General features: G+C 38.5%; 1 protein-coding gene across 1 annotated transcript; it reads left to right on the top strand.

The window, feature by feature from the left end:
* The first annotated feature begins 1327 nt into the window (after positions 1–1327).
* On the top strand, positions 1328–24331 carry ZNF326 (zinc finger protein 326). Its single transcript, XM_058808542.1, has 13 exons — positions 1328–1421; positions 1919–1993; positions 7793–7919; positions 9966–10371; positions 12992–13190; positions 14917–14951; positions 15816–15903; positions 18131–18245; positions 19247–19394; positions 19717–19816; positions 20998–21128; positions 22027–22122; positions 23558–24331. Exons 1-13 carry the CDS (start codon positions 1406–1408, stop codon positions 23717–23719), a joined length of 1698 nt encoding a protein of 565 aa, XP_058664525.1. The 5' UTR covers positions 1328–1405; the 3' UTR covers positions 23720–24331.
* The last annotated feature ends 995 nt before the right edge of the window (positions 24332–25326 follow it).

Genomic DNA, 25326 nt, shown 5'->3' with positions numbered 1-25326 from the left:
GAGGCCGAGCTGAAGCCGCAGGCAGCGCTCCCTCAGCGGGGATGGCGGCGGTGCCGGCGCCCCCCGGCGCGGGCCCATGCGCTCGCCTCTGCTGCCCTCCAGAGCCCGGCCGGCGGAACTGTGCCCGCCCGCCCCGGACTGACCGGATCTCACTCGGCATTCACCGCGGTGACTCAAATCGTGCGGGCCTGCAGTGGGGCTTTTGTCACTGCGGATGGCGAGAAACTGCTACGGCCGCCCAAGAGTGAAGGAAGCCCTGATTCCCCGGCAAGTCAAACCCCATGAGAGAGTGGCTTTGCTCGCTTATACAGCCTGAGAGCTCACAGGTTTTATGTACCAGATCTGCTCATTACCGTCTCATATGTTTTTTATTCTGCTTTTTTCTTACCCCCCCCCCTTTTTTTTGTTTCTTTCAGGGTTTATAAAAAATTAAACTCTAAGGAGTGGCATATTCCTCATATGATCTTCACACAGGTCGTTGAGGATTTTTTGTATGATCGTGTGTCTGGATGAAGTCTGTTTCTTCAAATCTTTTGGCTGCATAAAGGAGCACGGTGTTACAACTAACCTCAAATGAAGTCTGTATTTAACATCAGCCATTTGGGGTGTTCCAGTGCAGCCTGTTACAGACACAAAATACTTTGGCTGGAGGCTGATGCATCACAGAATCACTGAATCATAGAATGTTAAGGGGTTGGAAAGGATATTAAAGGTCATCTAGTCCCAACCCTCCACCCCCCTAAGAGCAGGAACACCTCACACTAGACAGCGTGACATAATCCAGGCAGTAAAGAATTTCTTTGTTAGGTAAACTGGTGGTGTTAGGTCCATCAAAGGAGGCATCACAGAGGGCATTTCTTAAACAAACGGTTTATTTCACAAAGCCGCTTGGTTTGCCAAAGCCGCTTGGTTTGCGTAACACAGCAGCGGCTCACACTGGGAACTGGCCGGGTCCATGGACAGGGCACTGTATCTATAGGGGTGCCATCGAGGGCTCAGTCCCCAGGCATTGCCTGACTTCAGCGGAGCGCACTCTGAAGCCCTTCACCAAGGCCCGCTGGGCGGGTGTGTGAGGCTGATGGTGTGGATGTCTCGCCACTCCTCGTCCTGCAGCGACCTCAAGCAGGACAGGGCCCGCCGCCAGAACACAAAATGGCGGCTGCCAGGGCTCAAAATGGCCGCGGCGCAGCCTCCCTCGTGACCCGGAGCCAGGCCCCGTGCGCGGCGCCGTGCGCGGCGGGCCCGCCGGCCCAGTCACGTGACGCGCCGGCCGAGCCAATCGCCGCGCGCCGTGGCGGTGCGTGCAGCGCGCGGGTCCCGCCTCGCCTCGTTGTGGTGGAGGGCGCCATTGGGAGCCGCCGGAGCCGCCGCCACCTTCCCGCCAGCAGCGCCCGCCGCCGCCGCCATGGACTACGGGGAAGGTGAGGGCGCTCCCCCGCTGCACGGACAGGGCCCGGCCGCCGCCGCCGCTGCCGCCGCGGGGCCCGGCCGTAACTCAAAATGGCAGCGGCCGCTTTGTTACGCGCAGGACGGAGCCCCCCTCACCCACGTCCTCGTCCTCCTCCCCCGCCGCCACTGCCGGCCTGGGGGAGCTGCGGCGGCGGCCGGCGGCGGGAGGGCAGCGCGGGAGGAGGGCCCTCCCCGGGGGCGGCGCGGGCGGGCGGGCAGCGCGGGCGGGGGCGGCGCTCCGCGGGCAGCTCGGCGCCCTGGGGGCGCGGGGCGAGCGGGGGGCGAGGGGGCGGCGGCGGGCGGGGGGCGTGGGCAGAGCCGGGGGGAGCTCGGGCGAGCTCTTGAGGGGGTCGTGTCAGGAGCCTGGAGATCCGACAGGAGAGAGAGCCGCCTCTTGCTGCGGCTCCCTGTCTCTCCCCTCCAGCTCTTGCTAAGCACTAAGTCATTCTCACTGACCCATCCTCTCCAGCTGAAGACAGAGATTGGAGATTCCCAGATACCCCCATGCATTGTGGTGTGAACATGCCCAGTGGGTCAGTCTCAGGTATGAGCTATAAATACGTCTAACCTGTAAAAAGCGTTGGGGCTGAACAATCAGTGTTAACAAAAACAAAAAAGGAAACGGGTTTTTTAAAGTGCGTGACATGGTTAAAGTGCTCATGTTGTTTTCTGGAGGAGTTGTAACTGTCTGGGAGTGAGACTTGATTTTCATCTTGGGCATGTCAACATGAACTGCACGTTCCAAATGAAAAATTGTGAGATAAAGGAGTGGGGATGGGGGGGTGGGGTAGAAATGCAGACTTTTTAAGATGATGCTTTTTGTAATATAAACGACTATATTCTTACAGAGTACTATTTTTGTTGAAAAGAAAGGATATTTTCCTTTTTTATATAAACTAGAATCTGTAACTGCTTGGGTTTAATTTGCTTTTTGCCCCCATAAAGTTTACTTTAACTAACAGTTTGGAAAGGAGTATAGAAAAAGCACGTAAAGCCAAGACCAAAAGCTACCTCTTTTTATTTTTTTGCACTGTTAAAAATACTATGTAAAAAAAAAGGAGTGCACATAGTTTGATAGGATGATTAAAGGTATGATTTCAGAAAAGACTCAAGAAATGTTTTGACATCTCTTGCCAGCATGCAAGCAAGTGTTAAAAGGATCTTAATATAAAGCTTTACTGATACTGTATCCAAGCTGCGTTTACAGATCCTGTCAAGTAAGTGCTTGCTGTTGCTTCTCTTGACACTCCTGCTGGCTGTTATTTCCATATAACATGTTGAATTACACATGCGTCTTTGATTGCAATATAATAATTTTGTTACACATTTCTCGAGTCTTAGCTTTTTTCTCCCCAATTATACTATTTTGTGTTTATCTTTTTGCGTAGTAAAATTAATAAGTAGTGAATAAATAAATATATTGCCCCGTGTTTTCATCTTCTGTATTGAGTACTAATTAAATATGCCCTTGATTTTTAGAACGAAAGGTTATTCTTAAGTGCTAGTTTAAGTATCTTATTGGAATATTCACTGTAACTACCAGAACTTGCTTTTCTGAGATCTGTTTATACAAATATTGAAGTTAATCCAGGCTCATTGTAGGGGAACTAACTAATCAAATGTGTATTGTACAATTAGAGTGTTCCTTTCATGTACCTCTGTAATAATAGTTTTCATTGTGTTAATTAAGCATTGTGTTATTTGTAATTATCACAAAAGTTTAATTATGATGTATGCAGCTTGAAACTTTTACCATGACTGTTTATACACTGTATGTACATGAGCAAGGCATGCATAAAAATTGCTTTACCCAGGTTCTACACAGGGGACTGAAGGCTGTTTTGTGGGGCTCAGAAGTCAGGCAGCACAGGGTGGATGTTGGGAATTCTCATCTTTGCCTAGATTTCATTTGGGCTCTTGGCAAGGTTCTTCCTGTTGGAAACGTTCAGCCAGTGGGAAGCACTTTCAGTTGTATGTCTCATGACTCCTGTAATTGCACCATTGTCCCTTCCTGATGGCTCAGTTTGAGCCCAGAGTTGACAGGTCCTTTGGAATAAATTTTTAGTGTTGTTAGCACAAATATCAGTAAATATTCATGTTAATATTTTAGTTACTGCAGCTGTTGTCCTTTTAGTCTGGAAGGGGGAATGGCCTAATGACAAAGTTGTGATGCAAACAACCTACACATGGTGTTATGAAAATGTAATGTGCCTGGAAAAATTACTGCTTCCTATTGCACAGCAGACCCTTAAGCTTCTGGTTGTCAACATTTAGCTTTTTTAGTTTATCATTTATTTTGCAAGGTCTTTCTCATTTTCTTAGCCTTTTCATCTGCTTCACGTGGAGCACACTGTTTAAAATGATTCCTTGTATTTATGCTGTGAATATGATTTCAATGTTCTCTGCTCTAAAGCTTTTTCTTTTAAATTGAGTTCTTCGTACCAAGAGGTTCTGAGTCTTACCTACTGTTTGTTTACTTTGTAATTCTTTTCCTTTGGAAAATTTGATTTTTCTTTACTGGCTATTGAGATTTATTTTGCAGCTATTTTAAAAGCTCTCTCCACCAAATATGGCTTCTTTTTTTTTTCTTAATTAATCTGAAGAAATACATATACGTTAACATTTTAATTTTTAAATTAAACTTGTGTTTTAGTATACCATTCTTTTATAAATTTAGAGTTAATATATTATTTTCACCTTTGACATAGCTCTTCTCCCCTCTTTTCAATACAAGTTCAATACAATCTAGAAGTTTAAAACCAGATAGTTCTTTGCAAGTTCTTCTATTTCCCTACTTAGGTTCAATGGCTCATTGATCCACAGGGTATTTATGCAAGAAGCTGCAGATACCAAAACCTGATTTATTCTGGTAATAAATTCTTTGTTTCAGATGCTTTGATAAAACCTTCGTCTCTGAGGCTCACTCTCTGTTTTTGAGCTTTAAGAGCAAATATGGACAACTGGTTTTTAATTTCTTTTTAATTCTGTGGTTTTCATAGATACACAGATAAAATATTTCTTCAAAGGTTTCTTTGATAAGCAGTTACTATTTAAACTTAAATGAACTACTACTCTTTTGAAATTTTGGTTTGAGACACTAGGATGCAATTCCTGGTGTTTTTTCGCTAGTGCTTAAATACATGTTCTCTCAGCATGTGAAACAATTGCACATTTAGTCTGCACAGGCATGCAGCTTCTCTATATCTCTACTGGTGGTGACAGTGATTATCATCAGTTACTACACTAAGGTCCTTTCTGTTTTCATTTATCTGAATGAATATTTACTGTTGTCTTGTATGTTTCCCCCTTTTAGGATAAAGCCTGTCTGAAGAACATACTTTGAGAGGGAAGTTTAATACCTGGAGAAATACTGTACTTGTTAAGTTGAATGCAGTTTCTTTGTCATGCTCTGGGCATGAACTATAAAATGTAGGAATCTTTGGTGAAGTTTGCAGCTGGTGACTGAAGCAGGAGGGCAGTGGTTGGAATGATAGATTAGCTGATCAGCAGTGTGGAACAGTTAATGATATGGTTGGAAGGAGATTATAAGATCACCTTCAGTAGATCAGGTCAAAAGTGTCTATCCTACCTCACCGATGTCCTGTATGTCACTCTCTGTTTGGAGGCAGGGAACAAATTGTACAAGTACTCCTTTGGTATATTTATACGCCTTCCCTGGTTTGCAGCTTGAGGACTTTCCCAGGCATAGTCTGTGTTTGACATGCTGTGAATTTCTTGTCAGTTGATTTATCCAATTTCTGTCTTAAATCTCTGTTAATCATTAGTAACTTACTACTTGTAACTCGGTTCTGGGACTTGTATGTCTGTTTTGTGAAAAGTGACTTGGATCCTTCTTCAGATCGTTACTTGTAAATTTCGTTTGCTCCCTCCAGTTTCTTGTAGTAAATCATTCAAGTGATGAAATCATCATCCCTCTTCGTGTCTTTGTACCTTTTGTATCCTGTGTTAACCATTTTCAAATGTGAGTCTGTTATAATGTAGGTAAATGCAGGGCAGTGAGTCTGGAAAGGGATGAATGAATTGTTCACTGTCAGGGAGGAGATGGTGGTGGTGTCCTGAAGGCAGGGGTTTGAGGTTTTGAGGATTTAGGGACTGGTATAGCTCTACAGTAAGACTGCTGATGTTATATAACATGAATTGATTAAGGAGTCTTAAACAAGTGTGGATGTCAGAAGTTATCCTGTGATTGTAAATTGTATTTTAGTGCTTGCTTTCATGCTAAAAATTTTAGACTAGAATACATATTTAAAAATGATGCTTTTTAAACCATTTTTGGGAAGAGTTCTTTGCATATGAAAGTTTGTGTGTTTTTCCAATACTGAACTGCTGGCATATGCATAACATTGGTCCCTACTTCCTGTGCTATAGTAGAATTGCATTGCAGTGGCAGAGATCTTGATAGAGTGTTGTGTTCTTCCTTGTTGGATGACTTGATTCAGTTCTCAACTCTTAAACCTCACTGGTTTTTGTGCCATCTTAGGGCCTATGGATAATAGGGAGCCAGTGAAACTAAGGTAAATTATTGGGTGCTTTCAGGTCAGGTATATCAGTTTTCAGAATGTCAGTGTCTTCTGATTGATTTGACGTCCTGTATTAAAAAAACTTAACAACCTGGATCTGAGATTAAATTATCCCATGGTCAATTTTAATTTCTGTGCAACTGAGTTTATTTTCTTGACTATCTTCTCTTCTTGCTGTTCTGCATCTTTATGCATACAGTCTTGAGGATAATGTATTGGATTAGGTGGCAGATGATTCAGAAGCACCAGAGAGGAGCATTAGATGTTTTTATTAGAAGCCTCATCAGTTTCTTTTTGCAGTAACTCTTTGCAATTTAAGTTGATGATGGGTGGTGCTACATTATTAGTATTTTGGAATGGTTTTTTTATGCTTTGGTTTTTGAATCTTTCCTGTATGTTCAGAATATGAAAAGATAGTGTGACTTCTATGTTAGAAGTTTTTTTTTCTTTTCCCAGAAGTATCATCTTTAATTTTTGTAGAAAGTACCTGTGATCATTAGAATAAAAATCAGCAGTAGGTCTTTGTGTGTTGGAGTCTCTGTTCAGGCATGCTAAGAATATCTGTGTAAAAGTGATACAGTCATCTTAATATAATTTGCAGAATTTTCATTGTTGACAGATACAAGAAAGTAAATGACAGTGACTTGGTGCTAACAAGAACTAGGTACAAATGGGATATAATTTATATATATATTTTCAGCACTACAGTTATTTTCATGAGATGAATGCACAGAGAGTTACTGTATTTCTTTAAATAGGACAACTTCTTATGACTTCAGGGGAGCTAATTGTCCTGGAAAAGTCAGTGGTTTATATGTGGAGATACTGAAATGTATAAAATACTCTCTCTTGTCAGATTAAACAGCTACTTAGTTTTATTTTTATCCTTTCTTTGTTCATTGTGTATTCCTTCTCTGTGTTACTTTTCCTGTGAATCTTGACTTGCCAGGTTTTCTTGGTATTACCCAAACCTTGGTGTTAGTTGGTGTTGGGAAGTAGTTTTGGTCTCCAGAATGCCACTGAGGTGCAGATTGTGTACATTATAGGAAGACAGTGGATCATAGTTGTTATACAGATCTGCAGCATTGTTTTAGTGCTTTGAATTTGAGTGATTATTTGCCCAGAATTTTTACACAGACCTTCCAGTGCTGAGGAGGAAGTTGGTTCTTTTGCCAGATTTCATTGCAGGATACCGAGATGAAGATGTCATGAAGTGACATCAGTTTGTGAAATGCCAGCACCTTAGCACAGTTAGTGGGCTGCAGCTCAGTGCTGATTTGGGTTGATTTTTGTTTGGCTAGATGTCAGGAAGTTCTTTTGTTTGACTCTAGCCTATATACAGAGCCTGCACTGCAGCATGACAGCTTGTAACCTTGACCCAGAGTCTCTCAGTGAGAGTGAAGGTTTCTTGGAGCATTGGATAGAGAGAGCCTCTGAGCTCTTTGTATTATGAGAGGGTTGGAAGTGGTCATAATTCTCTGCAACTTCAGACATATTGTACATCAGCTGTCTTCATTTAATTTGCTTAATTTATGATGATTCCAGCTGATGGAACAATAATCCTGAGTTACTTACTATTGGAAAAAATAAGGAGCTTATTCCAGTCAAGAGGTGCTCAGATGATGACAAAGACGTGGCTTCTCTAATCACAGTGTCAAAATTGGTTTGCAACTGTCAATTCTGTATTTTGTTTGTAAGCACCGTGGCAATGATTAAACCTCTTACTTAAGAATTTAAGCTAGATTACTTAATAAGAATTCTCACTTGCTTTCTTTATAAACATTTTTCTGCTCTTTTTTTAGACATGGACCGGGATTATGGGCATGGAGGCTATGGTGGCCCACGATCCATGGACTCTTACCTTAACCAATCCTATGGGATGGAGAGTCATGGAGGTGGAGGCGGAGGAGGTGGTGGTGGTGGTAACAGGTAAAATAATCCTTCAGTTGTCCCAAGAATCGATCCAATACAATTTAAGTTTAAATCATTCTTCTAACTTAAGTGTTCCTGAGGCATGTTGTTATGATTTTGTATGAACCCTTTCATTCTAAGTCTTCATGTTTGATAAATACTGGCAAATACTAAACTGTAAGTGCTAGATCTTGTAATAATCAGCATTTTTGTGGAAAAGTTTGACAGTGGAACAGTGCGTCTGAAAGAAAATAGCCAAAGTTTTGTTTTTCAGTATTGTCTAGCAATTTGCAGCTGATTGGCCTGACACACCATTTCTGACATTGCAGACTAGACCTAATTGGTTTAGTGTCTTAGACTGAATCTATCAACATTCCGTTTTCAAGGAACATTTAGGATATGTGTTCTTTGGTTTAAATGTGCAGTGCTCAAGTGGTCTTGGTATTGAATCTGAAAGTCATGTCCAGATTATTTCATTGGAAGGTACTGATTACACTTGAAACTGTGTGCATGTTCTGTGCTGCTTTGTAAGATGTAATAGTCTAAAACTAAAAATTCTCATGCAGTGGTCTGAAAGTTGTGTATTTAATGCTAGGGTACTATTTGCTCTTTCAGATGAAAACAATAGGGAGCAGCTGATTTGATTTAGGTCTTCAAATTGCATTCAAGAAGCATGCTTTTCAGAGTAGTGATTCTATCTTGGAGGAGATAAAATGCGAAGAAAACTTAGATAATCTGATGGTTTTCTTGTGTGCATCCTTGAATTTTTGTCTGGCTGTTGCCAGATTATTGTGTGGTTCCTGTCTGTAGTCACTGTGGTGCCACTGGGGAAGGACACTACTAAAGAGGGAGGCTGGAGAAGTGTTGTGTCTTGCTGCTCGGTTCTATTAAGCATTTTAGTGAAGTATGACTTGTTTAATAATGACTGTTAATACTGATTTACAAGTCTGAGCAGAGATTGAGGAATGAGCCGTACCTACCATACAGTAATCTGCATATGATGGAGGTTGAATGACTTCTTGGACACAAAAATGTCGCTTGCTATGTAACCTGATGTTATGCATGGACTTTTTCTGGTGTCATTTTCTGTGTATCTCTGAGTCTTCTGAGATGAACAGATTTTAAAATGAAGGCATTCAGTTTGCTGTAGATACAGTTAGTAAGTTGAGTCTCTTGTAGGTTGTATTGTATCAGTTAGGGGATTGTCTTTCCCACCTGCTCAGTCACCCTGTTATAACCCTGCAGGGACACTAACGTGTTTCCCTTCCAAGCAGTTACAGATATTGATTTCTAGCCTGACACTGCCCATGTCCCAGGCAAAGCAAACTCTTGATAAATAGCTGAAGATTGTAGCTCCTTGTTGCTTTACTCTGACATTCCAAGGACTCTTTGTGTGTCCGCTGTGCATGCGTTGGGGAGACTTTCAGAATCTTGAGTTGCTAGACCTAATGGTCTGCAAGTGAAAGCTGGATACACTGAAGACCATGAACTTCTTTGAGTGTGAGACTGAATTTTACAGGGAAAAAATTTCAGAAAGAAAAGATGTGAACAGAAGAGCATATGTATTTTTCCTTTAAAATGAGAACTGTGGGATACTTGGAACTCACAACTGTACCACTAAAAAAGCCAAAACATTTTTTTTTTTCTTTGTTCAGAACTAAGCTGCCTCTTAACTGCTGTTTAACTGTTAGACTGTGAGGGTATGATTTTGAAGAAAGGGGAGTTTGACTAGGCTTTGAATGTCTGCAGGTGATTATTTTTGTGAGACTAGGGCTGGGCTCCAATAATGTTTTAGTAAATAAATGTTGCTGAAAATTTAAGTAAACAAAGTTCAGGTATACTGAACTTTAGAATTGTTTGTAGCAAAATGGCTCAGATAGCTTTCTGTCTGGTCATAGTGTGAATTGCCCAGCCCTAATCAAGATTAATCAATAACACAACTGTACAGATCAGTATAGTAATAAATTGATTTTAGTTGATAAATGTCAACTGCTAACTTGTCTTTTGAAATGTATAACATTAGTAAGCTTACTTTTTTTTCTCCTCACTGTGCAACTTTTCCAGGTTTGGACCTTATGAGTCTTACGACTCCGGGTCTTCTCTGGGTGGGCGAGATCTGTACAGATCTGGCTATGGTTATAATGAACCCGAACAAAGCCGCTTCGGAGGTAGTTATGGTGGTCGATTTGACAACTCCTACCGGAATAGCCTTGACTCTTTCGGAGGTAGAAACCAGGGCGGGTCTAGCTGGGAAGCACCTTACTCCCGTTCAAAATTGAGGCCTGGGTTTATGGAGGACAGAGGAAGAGAGAGTTACTCTTCCTACAGCAGTTTTTCTTCACCCCATATGAAGCCTGCACCTGTAGGCTCTCGGGGGAGAGGAACGCCTGCTTATCCTGAAAGTGGATTTGGAAGCAGAAACTATGATGCTTTTGGAGGACCATCAACAGGCAGAGGCCGAGGCCGAGGAGTAAGTACAGAATCTTTTCAGATTCTTTTCACTAGACACTCTTTTAAACCCTTTCAAGACCACTGCTTTAAAATGAATGCACTGTTCAGTACAGTGTGGGGGTTTTGTCCAAGCAAACGATCATGGTTGACAATGTTGTTTATCCCTTTGAAGCTGTCTTCAAGTAGAACCCAGTCCCTCTTTCTGCTGAAAGTATTGAGTAATAGACTAGTTGATAAGGTTTGTTAAATCTCTCCTTTTGTTTGAAAGGTGAAGATAAAAGTAGTAGGTTTGGTCTAAAAGGGATTAAAAGGACTTTCATTTTTCCTTGTAAACACTAGCATCTCTGCTGCTGGTGGGGAAATTTTTGAATATTGTGAAAGTTGAATTCAAAGTCTTTTGAAGTTTTGAGTAGGTTAAAGGTGCAATGTATAAGCAAAAAATAAAACCCAGGTTGTGAACGCTAGAGCAGTTTTTGGTTCATGTAAAGGAAAAAGTTGAGCTAATTCTTTAATATGTTGAGTATGGTTTATCAAACATCAAGTCTTCTTTTAAACTTAATTCTTACTCTGACTTGTTTACTGAAAGGGTGATGGGGAGGAAATGGCAAAGGTGAGTGGTTAGCAGTTACAGTGATTTTTTCTCAGAATTAAAGCATGGTTAAAGGGGCATCATCAACTTGAAATCAGGTCCTTTCACAGAACTGAAATAATTTCTACACAGTGTGCTTAGTCCTCTTACTTGTATTCATTTTGAAGACTTAAGTTCTAAGTGCCTCTCAGCGGATTCCTTTCCAGTATGGGATGTAAAACATGTATGTCCTAGAAACAGCATGATTAATTGTATGCAAAAGAGTGATCAGTTTGAGGAAGTAATGCTTAATGTTAAGTGACCTAGGGGAAAGAATTAAAAAACCCCCAAACCGGACAGAAATACTAACTTTGAGTTGATGGTGTCCCTTTGTCTTGGTTTTATAATCCCAATTTCAATTTTTTTCTTAAGCACAAAATATTCAGTGAACACCTTCCTGCCTGTGCCTCTCGGTGTAACTTATCTTTTAAAATTCCTGAGCGTGCTGTGTTTCTTTGGGAAGTGATTCTTTAAGTTTAAACTATACAGCTTGAAGTGTAGAGGACAATTATTTTTTTACTGGGTCTTTTATATGCTTAACATGCGTGGTGGTTTTGTTCCAGAAAGTCTACTTTGCAGCATTCTTGAGTATTGTAGTTGCCATATTCAACTTTTAGCTCAGATTTGCACATGGCTGTTAGCTAGCATGTAGCATGTATGAGAAAAAGATTCTCATCTTCATTTCTCTGCTTGTGAAGCTGAAAATGTTACATTCTTAAGCCTTTATGCTATTCTTTCAGAAATCCTTTAGATCTGAAAGCTTTGTGCAGAGTTACAACTGAGTTCTTTTTTCATTTGCTTTGGAAATTTATCCTTTTAGTCTTTTCTGTAATAAAGGAGAATGTAAAGGCTAGACTACTTACCAGATGTAAAATGCATTGCACCTTTAATAGGTAGATTGTCTGTTTCAAAAAACCCGAACTTGAAATTATCCAGTGCGTACTTCATGTCAAATTTGTGTCTGATGTAAATGTACGTGCTAGGCAGTCTACAGCTATCTCAGCTAAATAAATTAACGTGGAGATCTTGTGCATGGACTTCTGACTAAGGAAAGTGCCTGTTTTGGTACATTCTGTCTGTCATTTAAAATCTGCTTTAAAAAAATCATGCTTTTCTTAAAGGTTTTGAATTTGTTTTTATGTTCTTTTGACAGTGTAATACTAATTATCTTCTCATGGAAAGAGATATATTTCTGCTTATCCAAGTCACTCATCCAGTCTGTGGGCTCTCTTCTGCCCTTTATTAATCAAGTAATTAAGTTAATATTAAGAAATATGTTTGCACTTTTGAAAATATTACAGCTACTTAAATTCCCCTCTTCAGATTACTCATTTATTCTGTGTCTTCAGAGAGGTAACTTTCATATATATGAGTATCCACAAATGACTGTGTGTAATTTTAGAAATAGTGGAAAGGTTTAGTCTTTCAATGGAATTTTCATTCCTATTGCTGCATTGTTGTTGTATCACTCTCTCCAGGCCCAGCTTAAAAATTCTGCTTTTTATTGAATTGGAAGATACTGGAAAGATAGGTAAAAGAAAGAATGGGTTTCCTTCAATTAATCAGTATTCCACAGTGGGCAACCTTCTTCACTCAGTTTTCAGATCACTACTATGTAATTTCGCATAAGATGCAAAGCAAGGCAACTTTTTTGTTAAAGCCATTATTTTTTTAATTTTTTTTTTTTTTGAGGCAGATGGAATTCATTATCTAGAGAATCTGAAGAGAGGAGCCAAGATGTTAGGCTGAGATATGACAGATATGTTCATTGCCTGGACAATGGTTCTGAATAAGCAGAAACACAGTTTATACATAAGTATTAGTTCTACTGGACAAACACCACAAAGCCATTGCACAAACGAACATCAGACCAGGAACTTAAGTTTCCTCCTACATTTTGCTCTAGAACACAGATTTTAGTTAAGGTCACAGTCATACTGTACCAAGTAGCTGTTTTGTTGACATTGCTTTCATATACTAATACCTTTCTCTTGATTTCACAAATTTTCAGCATATGGGAGACTTTGGCGGAATGCACAGACCTGGAATTGTCGTTGACTATCATAACAAACCCAGTCCTGCAGCAGTTGCTGCAAGAGGAATAAAAAGAAAAATGATACCACAGCCATATAACAAACCTGGTGGGACATTTATCAAGAAACCCAAAATGACAAAGCCTATTTTGAAGCTGAGCCAGAAAAAGTCACCTAGTAAGTAGCAAGTGTCAAAATTTTTAAGTTAAAATTAGTGATTTTTTAATTAATTTGAAATTACTTAGTTTAAATATTCAGGAAGAGGACTGTATGTGCTGTTCTGTAATTCTTTTCTACCTTTCAAGTAGTCCACAGTGGATTTTAGGAATTTACATATCTGACTTTCCTACTGCAAAGATAATTTGCTAAATGATTCTGAATATTTTGATGTGCTCAGATAGGTACCATTGAAGACTATCACATTGAGATTTTATGATGATACTTCCTGGAGGCAAATTTTCACCACTAAAAATAATGTCAGAGCTCAGGTTGTCTGAAGAGACAATGCCTGACAAATATTAAAATGTGCTCTTGCATGAGCCTGGGCCCTGCTATCCGCATTCTTTGGATATAAAAAGCAGCGCATCAGCTGCTGTGCAGTTAAAATAAAGATACAGGGCGTGGGTGAAGAGGAGAGGGAAAAGGAGGGAAACTGCAAAAATGGCAAAAACTGTTACATAATAATTTATGAGAGGCAGAAAGAGATTGCTCCCACTTGTAAATGAAATGCTCTAATGACAAGCAGAACTGTAAATGACATAGATAAACATAATACAAACTGCAAATTGTATTAGTGATGTTTGGTTAATTTAACTTCCATAAAGATATTCTACAACTCTAATATTAAAATTTTATATTGCAGTCAAAGTTGGAGAAAAAAGCCACTAGTGAGGTTTGAATAAAGTACTTGCTTTAAGGGAATGCAATATCGAGTATTATATCTTGGGAACAGTGTGTACAGCAGTCAGATTTTAGTTTTTATGCTTGTGATTTCCTAGTAATTTTGATGTGCAATGTTTTATGTAGTTTGGTTTTAAATGACCCATGAAAATAGTTTAAAGTTGGTGTAGCTCACAGCTTGCAAGGCAAATGCACAGACTTGGCAGAAACTTTGAGGCATAAATTCTGTTTTTGATTTCATTATTCTGGTTACATTATTTTGTATTACATAACTGTTCCCTTAACTGTAATGTCAGGAGTACTGTACCAGTTCCAGGAACTGGCTGTATAGAACACACTCCTCTGCCTTTTGTATAGGGAGCTTTATTGATGGTCTCATCAGCTTTGTTGTTATGAAAAGGGTCTCTAAAATTCAAATTCTTTCAGTACTTTTGTACATTCTCCTTTCTAAGCTACATCCAGGCATAATGCTTCTAATTTATTATTTCGTCCCCTTCGCTGATTTCCCAATCCAATGACCAATACATAATATTTGGGTCACTTTAGGAAATGGGATATATGTAGTACCTGCAAGAATACAACCTGTCCTGTGGCTCTGAGATTAGGGGGAAGAAAATGTTGGATAGTTTAACACAGTTTCTGAAACTTGAACTGAAAGACCTAAGCAGTATCATGCAGTTGAAAACTAAAACGTGCAGTTGGTATCTATTGTATGAATGAAAATATATCTCAAAATACTGTTATCCTTTCAACCTTGAAATTCTTGTTTTGGAATTAGATACAGGTGATTGCTTCTAAAAGTGTTTAGGTTGTATTTCTAAGGGTAGCTGATTTTACATTATTATTAAACTGATAATAATGATGAATTTAAATGATAAATTGTAAATGTAGACAATCTTCCCTGCATAACAAGCTGATTTTTTTTTTTCCTAAATATCTTATTGTCTTAAAATGAATTGTCAGTGACAGCAGTTTTGCATTGTTTCTCATTTTATGTTAATAGACACGAAGACATCTTACCAGGATTCCACTGTAGAGGTAAAGATTCCCAGAACTGGAAAATGTTTTGATTCTTTGAGAAGTTTGCATAGCATACCTGAAGACACACAATTCTTAAACTAGAGTTACCAAATTGAACATTAAACTAGATAAGTTTTTCTGAACATGATTTTGGGTTTTTTATCTAAAGCTGTCCTATTTTGGTGGCAGCTGATTTTGAGTGAAAGATGTAGCTTGTGCAGATAGCCTGGAAAGTGAATTTTAAGGTGTATTGGTAGACCTTACCTGTTCATGTAATGCACAAGAGCAATATGAACACTTCTCATGTTGCCACAGGTAGACAGCTTGAGCTCATGCAGCTCTGACTGCTTGGGTGGGTGCAAGGGAGATCACTAAACAGAAGTGAGGAGGAATGGCTAAGTCATAAGACACATCAAGGAGAGAGGGTAAATAAAAAAGAATCGGTGTTAAAAGGTATTCTCTGGTAGGGTGGGAAGATTGGTCCCTTCCTTCAGACAGATCAGTTGCAACACTATTTGAGAATGTTAGTAGTAAGCTAAGCATGTGTCTATATATATCCTGGTTTAATATTGCAGGACTGGAGTGGCATTTCCCTTCTTGTTGAGTGAGGGTATTAACACCTTCTCAACTAAGTAAAAGTCTGGATTGGAAGTCAAAATATTTATATAGGAAACTATTTTGATTGTGAAGATAATTTAGTAAGGCATTATGGAGGAATGCAGAGCTAGAAATGTTTGTACATGGATTTCCACAAGATATTCACTTTCTTTTGTTGTCATATTTAAAAAATAGCAAGTAACAGATCATTCGAAATAATGTAAATTACACTGCCTTTCTGGATTTAGAATGGCTTTTTTAATTTATGGATTTGACTTTTATTAGGAAATTGAAGTTGATACAAGTGGTGCAGTTGTTATATATGAAGACTTCACAAGAGATGCTTATGATCTTGGTTATCAGACTTTTGGAGGTAAGTCAGTTTGCTTTGTCAGGTGAGGTATTGTAGGTATTCTGTTTTTATTTTTATTTTTATTTTGTAACCCTGTATTTATGACCTCTAGTAGTTATTTGGTAGCATGGCTGCCTGGTTTTTGTTTAAAGAGTTTAAAAATTTAGACTGTGGAAATATGGTTGTTTGTAATACCTATCTATAACTTGTTTGGTTTTTTCATGCTTACTGTGTCTCTGCTCTCTGATCATTTCAATATGTTGCTGTTTGCCCTTTTTTTTATTTTTGTGGAAAAAAAGTGGTTTTCTTTACCCACTACCATTCCATTGCATTGAATGTTGTTCATCCCACTCGTTCCTTACCCATATCCTATTATTTATCCCACTAGCTGATCAACCTCACCCTTAAACCCTAGGTGAGTCACTTTTAATAAAGTGGATTCAGGTATCCTGGAGAGCTGCTCTTAGGAATGCGGGGTCTGTTTCATGTACAGTTTTAATGAAGCAGGTTTATTATTAGTTTACAAAAGTCAATTCAAGTGTGTATGAACTGTAGTGATTCCAGACACATAGAAAAAGAAATCCTGAAATTACTTTTAGTCCCCCTTTCCTTGTATGCTGCCCTATTGCATATGGCATAGTCTCATTTGAGGGCAAGGAGGGCTGGAAGTTTGCAGCCAAATGAGTGTTTCTTTTCTTGAAGTAATAGTAAATATTTTGAGTTTATTTTTAAACTCTGTGAGTTTCTTTTTGTTTTAAAAGTTTGCATAAGTGCACTGAAGGAAAGAGGGAGTTGTTAGTTTATATATAAATTCAGGTCTCTATTCCCCAGCTTCTCACAGGACAGGCACTTCAGTTTATGAGCTTGAGGGTCAAAGTAGAGGCCATTTCACAGCATAGAATATGATACCAGATGGTTATTACAGCAGTAAAACAAATGGTCCTTTGAATATTTCTAGGGTTAGTGGTAATGCACTAAATGAAATTTAAATCCTGAGATCAGTATGGGAATTTCTTCTATGGGTAGGTAGGTGTTTTTTTGTTTTCAATTTGATTTTTTTTTTAATAGTCTCATGGACAGGAGTTTTTCTCCTCTCTGGATGACAGTAAATTTTGAAACTCTTTGCTACAAAATGGTAGACCTTGGGATAATCAGGAGCTGTTAGTCTAGAAGATTTTTTTAGTGACACTTCTTGATCCACAGAATGTTTTGCCATCTTGGTGTTTGTGCGTGATGCTGTTGTACCTTCCTTTCTGTTGCTGTTTGGATGGAGGTAGATTTCCTGGAGGTTGACCTCTCTTCAAAGGTTGATCTGTAAAAGAAAACGAAGTGGTCCTCTTCTTTTTGGTCTAAAACTACCCACTGGATAATATTGTAATTGTTTCTCTTTGTCCAAAGACTACTAAAGCAGACATAGGAAAGACAAACATAAGGGCACTTATGCAAAAAGTTCATGTCCTTGGAAGTCTTAAATGTTGTAGAACTAAATTCTATTCATTTACTCATTGACACTTTCACTTACATGCTAGGTAGTAATTTAATCAAGTTCTTCCCTGAAGGTCTGCTTGGGTACTTTGTGTGGTAAATCTTTCTGTCCTTGTCTCTCCCTCCTTTCTGCCTCCATTAACTGGTTTATTTCTTTGGCTGAAAATCTTCGGAATATTTTTCTGTGAAACCAAGTGAAGTCTAGTGGGTAAAAATAATAAAGTTGTTGAATAATAAATTCTTGAATATTGGGTACCATATCTTGAAGCAACACTGTCTTGTCTCATTTATGAGAATATTTGCTTTCACTTTTGAGAACTGCCTTCTCAATAGAAGAGACAGCCTTTAGATAGTTTCCTTTTTTGTAAGGGGACTGTAGCAGTGGTGCTCTAAAAGCATGGGAGAGTTTTAAACAATGTGTTTTTCTCTGTGTGTTTCCAGTTACCTTTTTCTGGTCACATACTTGAAGAGGCCTTTAATAGCTAGGCACAACAGGGACGGAGTTGCTTTAACTCAGAATTTCTTATATGATTGTAAACTAGAGTGTAAAACCTTAGCTGCAAAGTTGAAAGCAAGTGCTTAAATTGGTTGTCTCTAGAGGAGGACAATGAAGCAAAACTTTCAGAACATTTAAGAAAGCCATCAAACTATGTTGTTACAGGGTCTTTCTCTGCATTTTGAAGTGTTTGTGGAGGAGATAGGTACTTCTGCTGTTGCTTGTTTGTTTTGAATTTGGTTTTTAATCCTTCAATTGTATGTTAAGATGGCAAAGGAGAAGTTAAAAGTGAGGAAGAAGAGAAGCGGCGGATTGAGGCCAGAAGAGAGAAGCAAAGGCGCAGAAGAGAAAAAAACAGTGAAAAATATGGTGATGGATACAGGTTTGTGCTCTAACTTCTGTGATGTGTACAGTGTTTTTCTTGCCCTTAATGCCTCTCTAAGAACATGGTTTTTTTCCTTTGGACTGGTATTAGGAAAATAAAATGCAAGAAAGAAATGATGGAAAAAACCCACCTCCTTCCACCCGCCGCTCCTCAGCAAAAGCAAAAAGCTAACCCAAATAAAGAAAAAACCTCAAGCCAAAACCTGGTACACAAATTCAGTGGTGTAGCCTGGGTGTTTCATTTGACCACTGTTGTATCAGAAAATCTACAATTTACTAAGCCCTTTTCCCCCACAAGTGCATCAGTGCACTCTTCAGAAGCAGATTAGAATGGTACTGCTTTTGAAGTATATGTTCATGTTGACTTAAAAAGCTGTTAGAAATTGGTTTTATTTCTGTTTTATATATGTGTGTGTGTGTATCTGTGGTCAACTGTTTTGTAGCAAAAATAAGTGCATAGGTTTGTAACTTTCTTAGTCTTGCCCAGTGGCTGCACCGTACAAAACTGTTCAATGTCAGTGCAGTATATGATCCTAGCTAGTGATTAGTGACTGTTCCTCATTGTACTGAGGAGTTTATATTTAAAGATTATATAGTTTATTGTATGGAAAATGAGCTTTAAATGAATTCTTCTAATTACAATTAGGAATTCATGGCCTGGCTGGACTATGATTCCGTGCCTACGAGGTGACAGGAAGTAGAGAACTTCAATAGATGAACTCGCAGAATAATGGGGCTTTTAAATGCCTGGCTTCTGATTTCAGCAGTTTTTGTCTCCTGAATAGATAATTTGTTACTCTGACACTGGCCTAATTTATATTTGATTCATGTAGCACTTACCCTTTGTAATAGAAAAACTCTAGGTTGTTTTTTTTTCATTTCTTTTTCACTTAGGCTGCTTCAAAGAATGCTTTTCCTGTTCTCTTTCTGATTGGGTTTGTCAAGTGTCATTGTTTTGAGGAGTTTTAACAGTAATATTTAATATATTTCTCTTGATAGAATGGCATTTACTTGCTCATTTTGCAAGTTTCGAACGTTTGAAGAAAAAGAAATTGAGTCACATCTGGAGAGTGCAGCTCACCAGGAGACATTGGATCATATCCAGAAGCAAACAAAATTTGACAAAGTAGTGATGGAATTTCTTCATGTAAGACAGCTAGTTTTGATCTGTATAATACTTCTACGTAAGAATATAGTTACAATTTACCATTTATTTTCAAAATACACTTTACTTACCATTAATCATTTTGTAGATGACTTTAGGTGCAGCACATACTACCGCAAGTTGAAGCAAATGAAGCAATTTCAAAGTCTCTAAAGTACCGTTACTTTTACTGTTGAAAGTAGTTCCTTAAGAAGTAATAGCAATTATTTACTCTTTGTTGTAAAGAATTTTCAAAATCTGGGTTAATATTGGAATGTAAACAATTGTACATCACAGGTATTTACAATTTTTTTTCCCTTTGTAGGAGTGTATGGTGAATAAATTCAAGAAGACAGCAATGCGTAAGCAACAGACAAGTAACCAAACAGAGAATTCCCAAGCTGCTGAAAAAGATATAATGGAAGGTGAGTAATTTGGAGCTCTCCTGGTCTGTTTCTCCTTTCATTCTTCTTTAAATTTGATAAAATGCATCAAACCAGTTGGTTTTCACGTCTTTTCTGTACCTGGTTGAGATTCCTTGCTTCATTTCTGATCCCATGTGGAAAGTAAGCCCAGCAGTAGATGGCGGTCCTTGTGTGTTGGGTATCCAGGTAGCCTTATCAGAAGGTGAGAACATCCTGCTGGGTACCTGACAAAAAATTCTGTGGGCTCTGCCACGGTCTCATTCAGTATAACGCATGAGGAGTGACAGCAGGTGGATGCAGTAGATATAGAGAGAGTATAATAAAGCAATAAGGTGACAGTGGTCAAATATAAGGACATGGAAAAGTGCAAGTAGGAGAGTTGCTGTGGTTTGGAGGGAGAGTGCCAAAAGGGAGGAGTTGGAGCATTTTTTGGTTACCCAAGATATCTGGAATTTTTTTCCCCTTGACTGTCCTACAGGCATTTTTCTGGAGCAGTTAATGTGTCCCTGCCTTACTGTGCCATATCCTCCCCTTCTTTGCTTGAGGGATTTCAGAATATTGGCTAAAACCAAATGAGACATCTTTATTTTAGGCAATAACTATTGCAGTATTACCTAATTTGAACTTAAATACTAAAAACTACTTAAAAATGGATATAGTTAACATCTTAACAATCCCACAAATTCTTTTGTACTTCCCTTAAGTACTGGAGGGCCTTTTTTCTTTGTGATGAGAATGTTCTATTACCAAGCTAATACTTAAAATTACAAGAGGAGTTGGATTCAATGTGCCTCTTCCTGATGGTGAGGGAGGGCAAAGAAGTAAATTAGATTTTATAAGGGGTAGAGTAAGTGCAGTTACTTCAGTCAAGCTTTGTTTGCTGTATCAAAATGTGTATTTTTAAGGATATTGACTACTGTTGATTAAAAAATCAATGCTGTTTTTGTACTTTGCCTGGGTCTCATGTGTAGTCTGTGAAGAGGTGGAGTGTTGAAGTGAAAAACTTCCTCTTCCAATGTTGCCCACAGAGAGCCTAATTTAGGTGAATATTCCTCAGTGGTTTAGTTTGACATGTTTAACTGAGAGCTCTTAATTTTGGGGTAAAAACCAATCAGGTTACTTTTCCAGTTGCCTAAAGTAACATATTTTGTGTTACTGATTTGTTGCATCTTCTTTGGCAGGGGTTACAGCTGATGACCATATGATGAAAGTTGAGACTGTCCACTGCAGTGCTTGCAGTGTCTATGTTCCTGCATTGCACAGTTCTGTTCAGCAACACTTAAAATCTCCTGATCACACAAAAGGAAAACAGGTAAGATATTTTATATTATTAAAAAAATGATGAAAAGTGTTACAGCTCTTGGTGTAAGTAATTTCTAAGTTCTTGTTGATGTGGCTTGTTCTCTAGAAAGCTGTAATGTCCTTACTGCATTTTGTAAGTTTAACACCTCAGGAAGTAGCCAGCACTTAAGCACCCCAGCTAATGAAATACTGGTGTGCTTAATAGCTGCCAGTAGAAAATCATGGGAAAGTTACTAGAAATCACTTCTTCATTTGATGAGGATGTGCTTTATAGAGTTTAATTATTGGAAACATTTTGTTATTCAGATTGAAAAGCAAAACACATGAGTTTCCAGCAAGATAGACATACTGTCTCTTTTCTTGGCCATTATCTTTTGAATTTGAAGGCAACTTAGAGCAGTTTAGAATTAGCAGTTGTGTTGTATTTGTCCCTGTTTAAATTTATAGTGATAAACTTTATAGGGCTGGTAGAAGAGTTGAAAGAGTAGCATGAGCATGATAGTAAGCAAGATTGCCAAAGTTACGGGTTTTTTTCATATGAGCTTTTGTGATTGTGGGATGTTGTGGAATGTTCTGAATTGGAAGGGACCATGAGAATGAGCAGGATCACCTTCAACAATATGTTAGACTGTGATAGAGAAGCCTGGATGTTGTCTGTAGATGAGAACAGATAACAGGTTGTAGTCCCTTACATAAGCAAGATCCATCTTTTGATCAAGTTAAAGTAACAAGATGTAAACACAACTAAACCTAATTGGTTAGTTAGTTTGGGCTTATGTACTAAGAACTAGCAGTTCACACTGTAGTATGTTCATTATTTTATGTACAGAAACTGACCATGAATTCAAATTCCTGTGGCAGTTGTTATAGGAATGTGATAATTATTCATTGTTAAATTTGTTTCCTAGGCCTACAGAGAACAAATAAAAAGGGAGAGTGTTCTTACTGCCACCAGCATCTTGAATAATCCTATTGTCAAGGCACGATATGAGCTGTATGTGAAGGTATGATGCAAATGAAAAGAAAATAATTGCTGTTTTCTCCATGTTGATAGAGTTTAATCTCAGTCCTCTGTCTCTTAGATAGCTCACAGATTTAATGTATTTTCAATGTATTTTGCCAGATAAATTATTTTGCAGCAAAAATAACCACCTCCAGATTCACCAACTTTTGGTTGTCATTTAAAACTTGTATCTAGGCAATTTTTAATTGGATTCTCTAATAAAAAAAAAAAACTTCAGGCAAACATCAGCAGTGTCTTTATATGTAATGTTAACTGCAGAGCACAAAACACAATCTACTTCCATCTTCACATTTGGAAGCAAAAGCTCCAGCATGTTGGTTTGTACTGAAATACAGTGTGCACACTACTCAGCTACTTTTTATTCTTCAAAATGTTTAGGGTTCATGACAAAAACAAAAGCTTGCAACAGTAGTTGATGAGATGAGAGAATTTAAAAGGCATGGAAGCCTATGTTGTAGATACGTGGCCTGAGAAACAGGTGAATTCATTTTAGCAAAATGGAGAGAGTTTTTTTCTGCTGGGTCACTTACTTTGCTAAGTGACTCTGTAATACTGTTGTTAGCTATTTCTGGATTACCTTTAATTGGTTTATGATTCTGCCTGTACCATAGCAATAAGACTCCTTCAGACAAAGCAATACTGTCTTTTGGAGATATGGCAAGGTATGAGCCAGTGCCCAAGTTAATTGTGATTTAAAATGTCAAATTAGTTGTGTCCTGAAAAATTATGTATGGATGGGTGTGTGAATCAGTTTCAGACAACTGTTGTGGATCTGTTAAGGAAAGGTTGCAGATGGCCAGATAGCAGAGCCTGGAATATCTGCTGGTGTTTCCAGCCACCTCTTCCCAGTTCCTTTTGCCTGGTGTGCCTTGTCCAATACAGCCCCCTAGCGAGAGACTGGCAAAAGGGAGAATGGAAATTTGCCATTCATCAGTTCAAAAATTGAGGAGAGAAAAATTTGCAAGATTGTCTTCACAAGGAGACCATGATGTTTTCACAATGCCTAGCACTGGTGATTTCTGTAGTGGACTGAACTTAATACACTTTCACCAGGACCCGCTCAAGGAGATGTGTCTGGCTCCTGGTTGTGCAAATATTTCATCCTTATTCAAATTTAGAATTAACTGAAACTGAAGTAGTTCAGTTAGCATACTTGACTTTTTCACAGTGCCATTTCCACTTTCATTGAAAGAGTTTCTTGGGATCCCAGTTTCCCATGTGCATAAAGATGTGATGTTGCTAGTTTTAAATCCAATGTGTTTTGATTTTCTTGCTAAAACCCCACAACTATTAAAAAACTGTATAAAGTAATATAGCATTTCTTAGTGGCTGCCCCTTTCATTCACTGAAATGATGAGTATGATCTTATATTTGAAATAAATATCAAAATGTTTGTTTGTAATCTTCTCCTTCAGGGTGAAAATCCTTTTGAAATTAATGATCAGGCTCAGGAGCAGCAAACGGAAGAAGAAGAAAAAGCTGATGAGCCAGCTGAGGGTGAGGAAGAGGAGGAAGAAGAGGAGGAAGAAACTGAAGAACAAACTGACTTCACTTTAGACCACACTGAAGATAACTAAGTGCAAGAAAATGAAAATAAATTAGTGGGGGCAAACCAGCTTTTTATTTCTGCTCTAAAGTGGCTCAGACTTTTTAATAGTCTCAAATGGATCTGAAGGTTCCCCACAATATGCATGCATTCCATTCCATGGAGAACTTGTTTATATAATTCCTCTGTGTTTCTGATTTTGTTAAAATGAAATTAAGACTATTTTAGTTGAGCTTTTTATAGAAAACTGACTGTTAAAGCTGATCAAAACATTGTGTTGTATATTTTTTTAAGCATCCTATTTTTTGGTGTGTGTACTGAAAGCTGGATATGATAACTTCTGGTCTAATCAGTTGAAAAGGAGGATGGGTCTGTGGGGTAAAGATTTTTAAGGTTTTATGGTGTAAGCTTATAAATATTTACCTCATAGTACAAGATGAGTAACTTCAAAAATTGTGCTGTTGAGTGTGGCTGTTTGGAGGACTGCATTGCACTCTGTATAATAGAGTATGTGTTTATAATATGCCTTGTAGCTTTTTGTGATAAGATGTACCAGTTTGTAGCAATAAAATACATAAGAGGTATTACTGTTTTAAATGTCTGTAGTTTAAGTATTTCAAAAATTTCCCCATGCTGACTACTAAACTGGTTTCAAATTAAATCTTGATTGATATTATAATTGAAGTTTGTAGTTGCATCTTAAGTGACTCATTTATTGCTGAGTTTTTATATATTCAGAGTCCACCTGCCAGGACAGGTAAGTACTTGGGCCCTCATAGTGTGCCTGGGCAAAGTGTGCTCTCTGTGTGTTTACATGTGGTGTACTCTTCTCTATCTTAGGAATTAACAGCATGAGCTGTATAACTTTTTAGGGTCTTGAGTGGAATCAGTAGAGGAGGCTTGGTGCCTCTTATCTGAGTAGTCAAATGGTATGGAATGTTTCAGGTGGTGATTCACATTATACAGGAGTGGCAGAGTTTTTACTTGCATGATGATACTAATGCTATTTTTATTTCTGCTGGAAACATCCTGAGGCATTTTTAGTCTTTCATAGGACTGAATGGTATTTTTGGTTTATAGTTGTGCTGAAGAGTACATACAACTTGTCTCACATTCTATCTACCTCAGTCTTTTTGCTCTGAGAAGTGTTGACAAATGCTACGTGTAGGTTTGTGGTTTTGTTTCCTTTAGGGTTGAACTTGCAAGATAGCCAGTAGAGTAGTAAGAAATATGGGCACTAATCCTTGCAATTTGCTCACAGGGCATAGTTACCATATTTGCAAGCTCTTATGTGCATTGCAGCCAAAATGCACTAGAGTTTTTACCTACAATTATTTTTTGCTGCACAGTATAACTCTAGGATAATTAGTATCGTACTTGTGTAATACTTGGTTTGATTTCATGCTGTGTGAAGGATTGAAATCTTGAAACAAGCCTGTAGATTCTCTTGCTTTGGCTTTTCCTGTTTTTGTTACAGTTAAGAATGTGGGAGATATGGAGACTTACCATCTTCGTTGCTGTTTACCCTGGATATCTTCCTTGTGGACTCCAGAACATGTATTCCAAACTGTTGCTCTGTCTGTACAGTGAAATCAGTTTTCAGCTTGCTGAATAGAAGCTTTACATTTTCTTCTTGTT

The sequence above is a fragment of the Ammospiza caudacuta genome, chromosome 7 (genome assembly GCF_027887145.1).
Source record: "Ammospiza caudacuta isolate bAmmCau1 chromosome 7, bAmmCau1.pri, whole genome shotgun sequence".
In the NCBI taxonomy this organism is placed as follows: domain Eukaryota; kingdom Metazoa; phylum Chordata; class Aves; order Passeriformes; family Passerellidae; genus Ammospiza; species Ammospiza caudacuta.
This window is presented reverse-complemented; position numbering and strand designations above follow the sequence as displayed.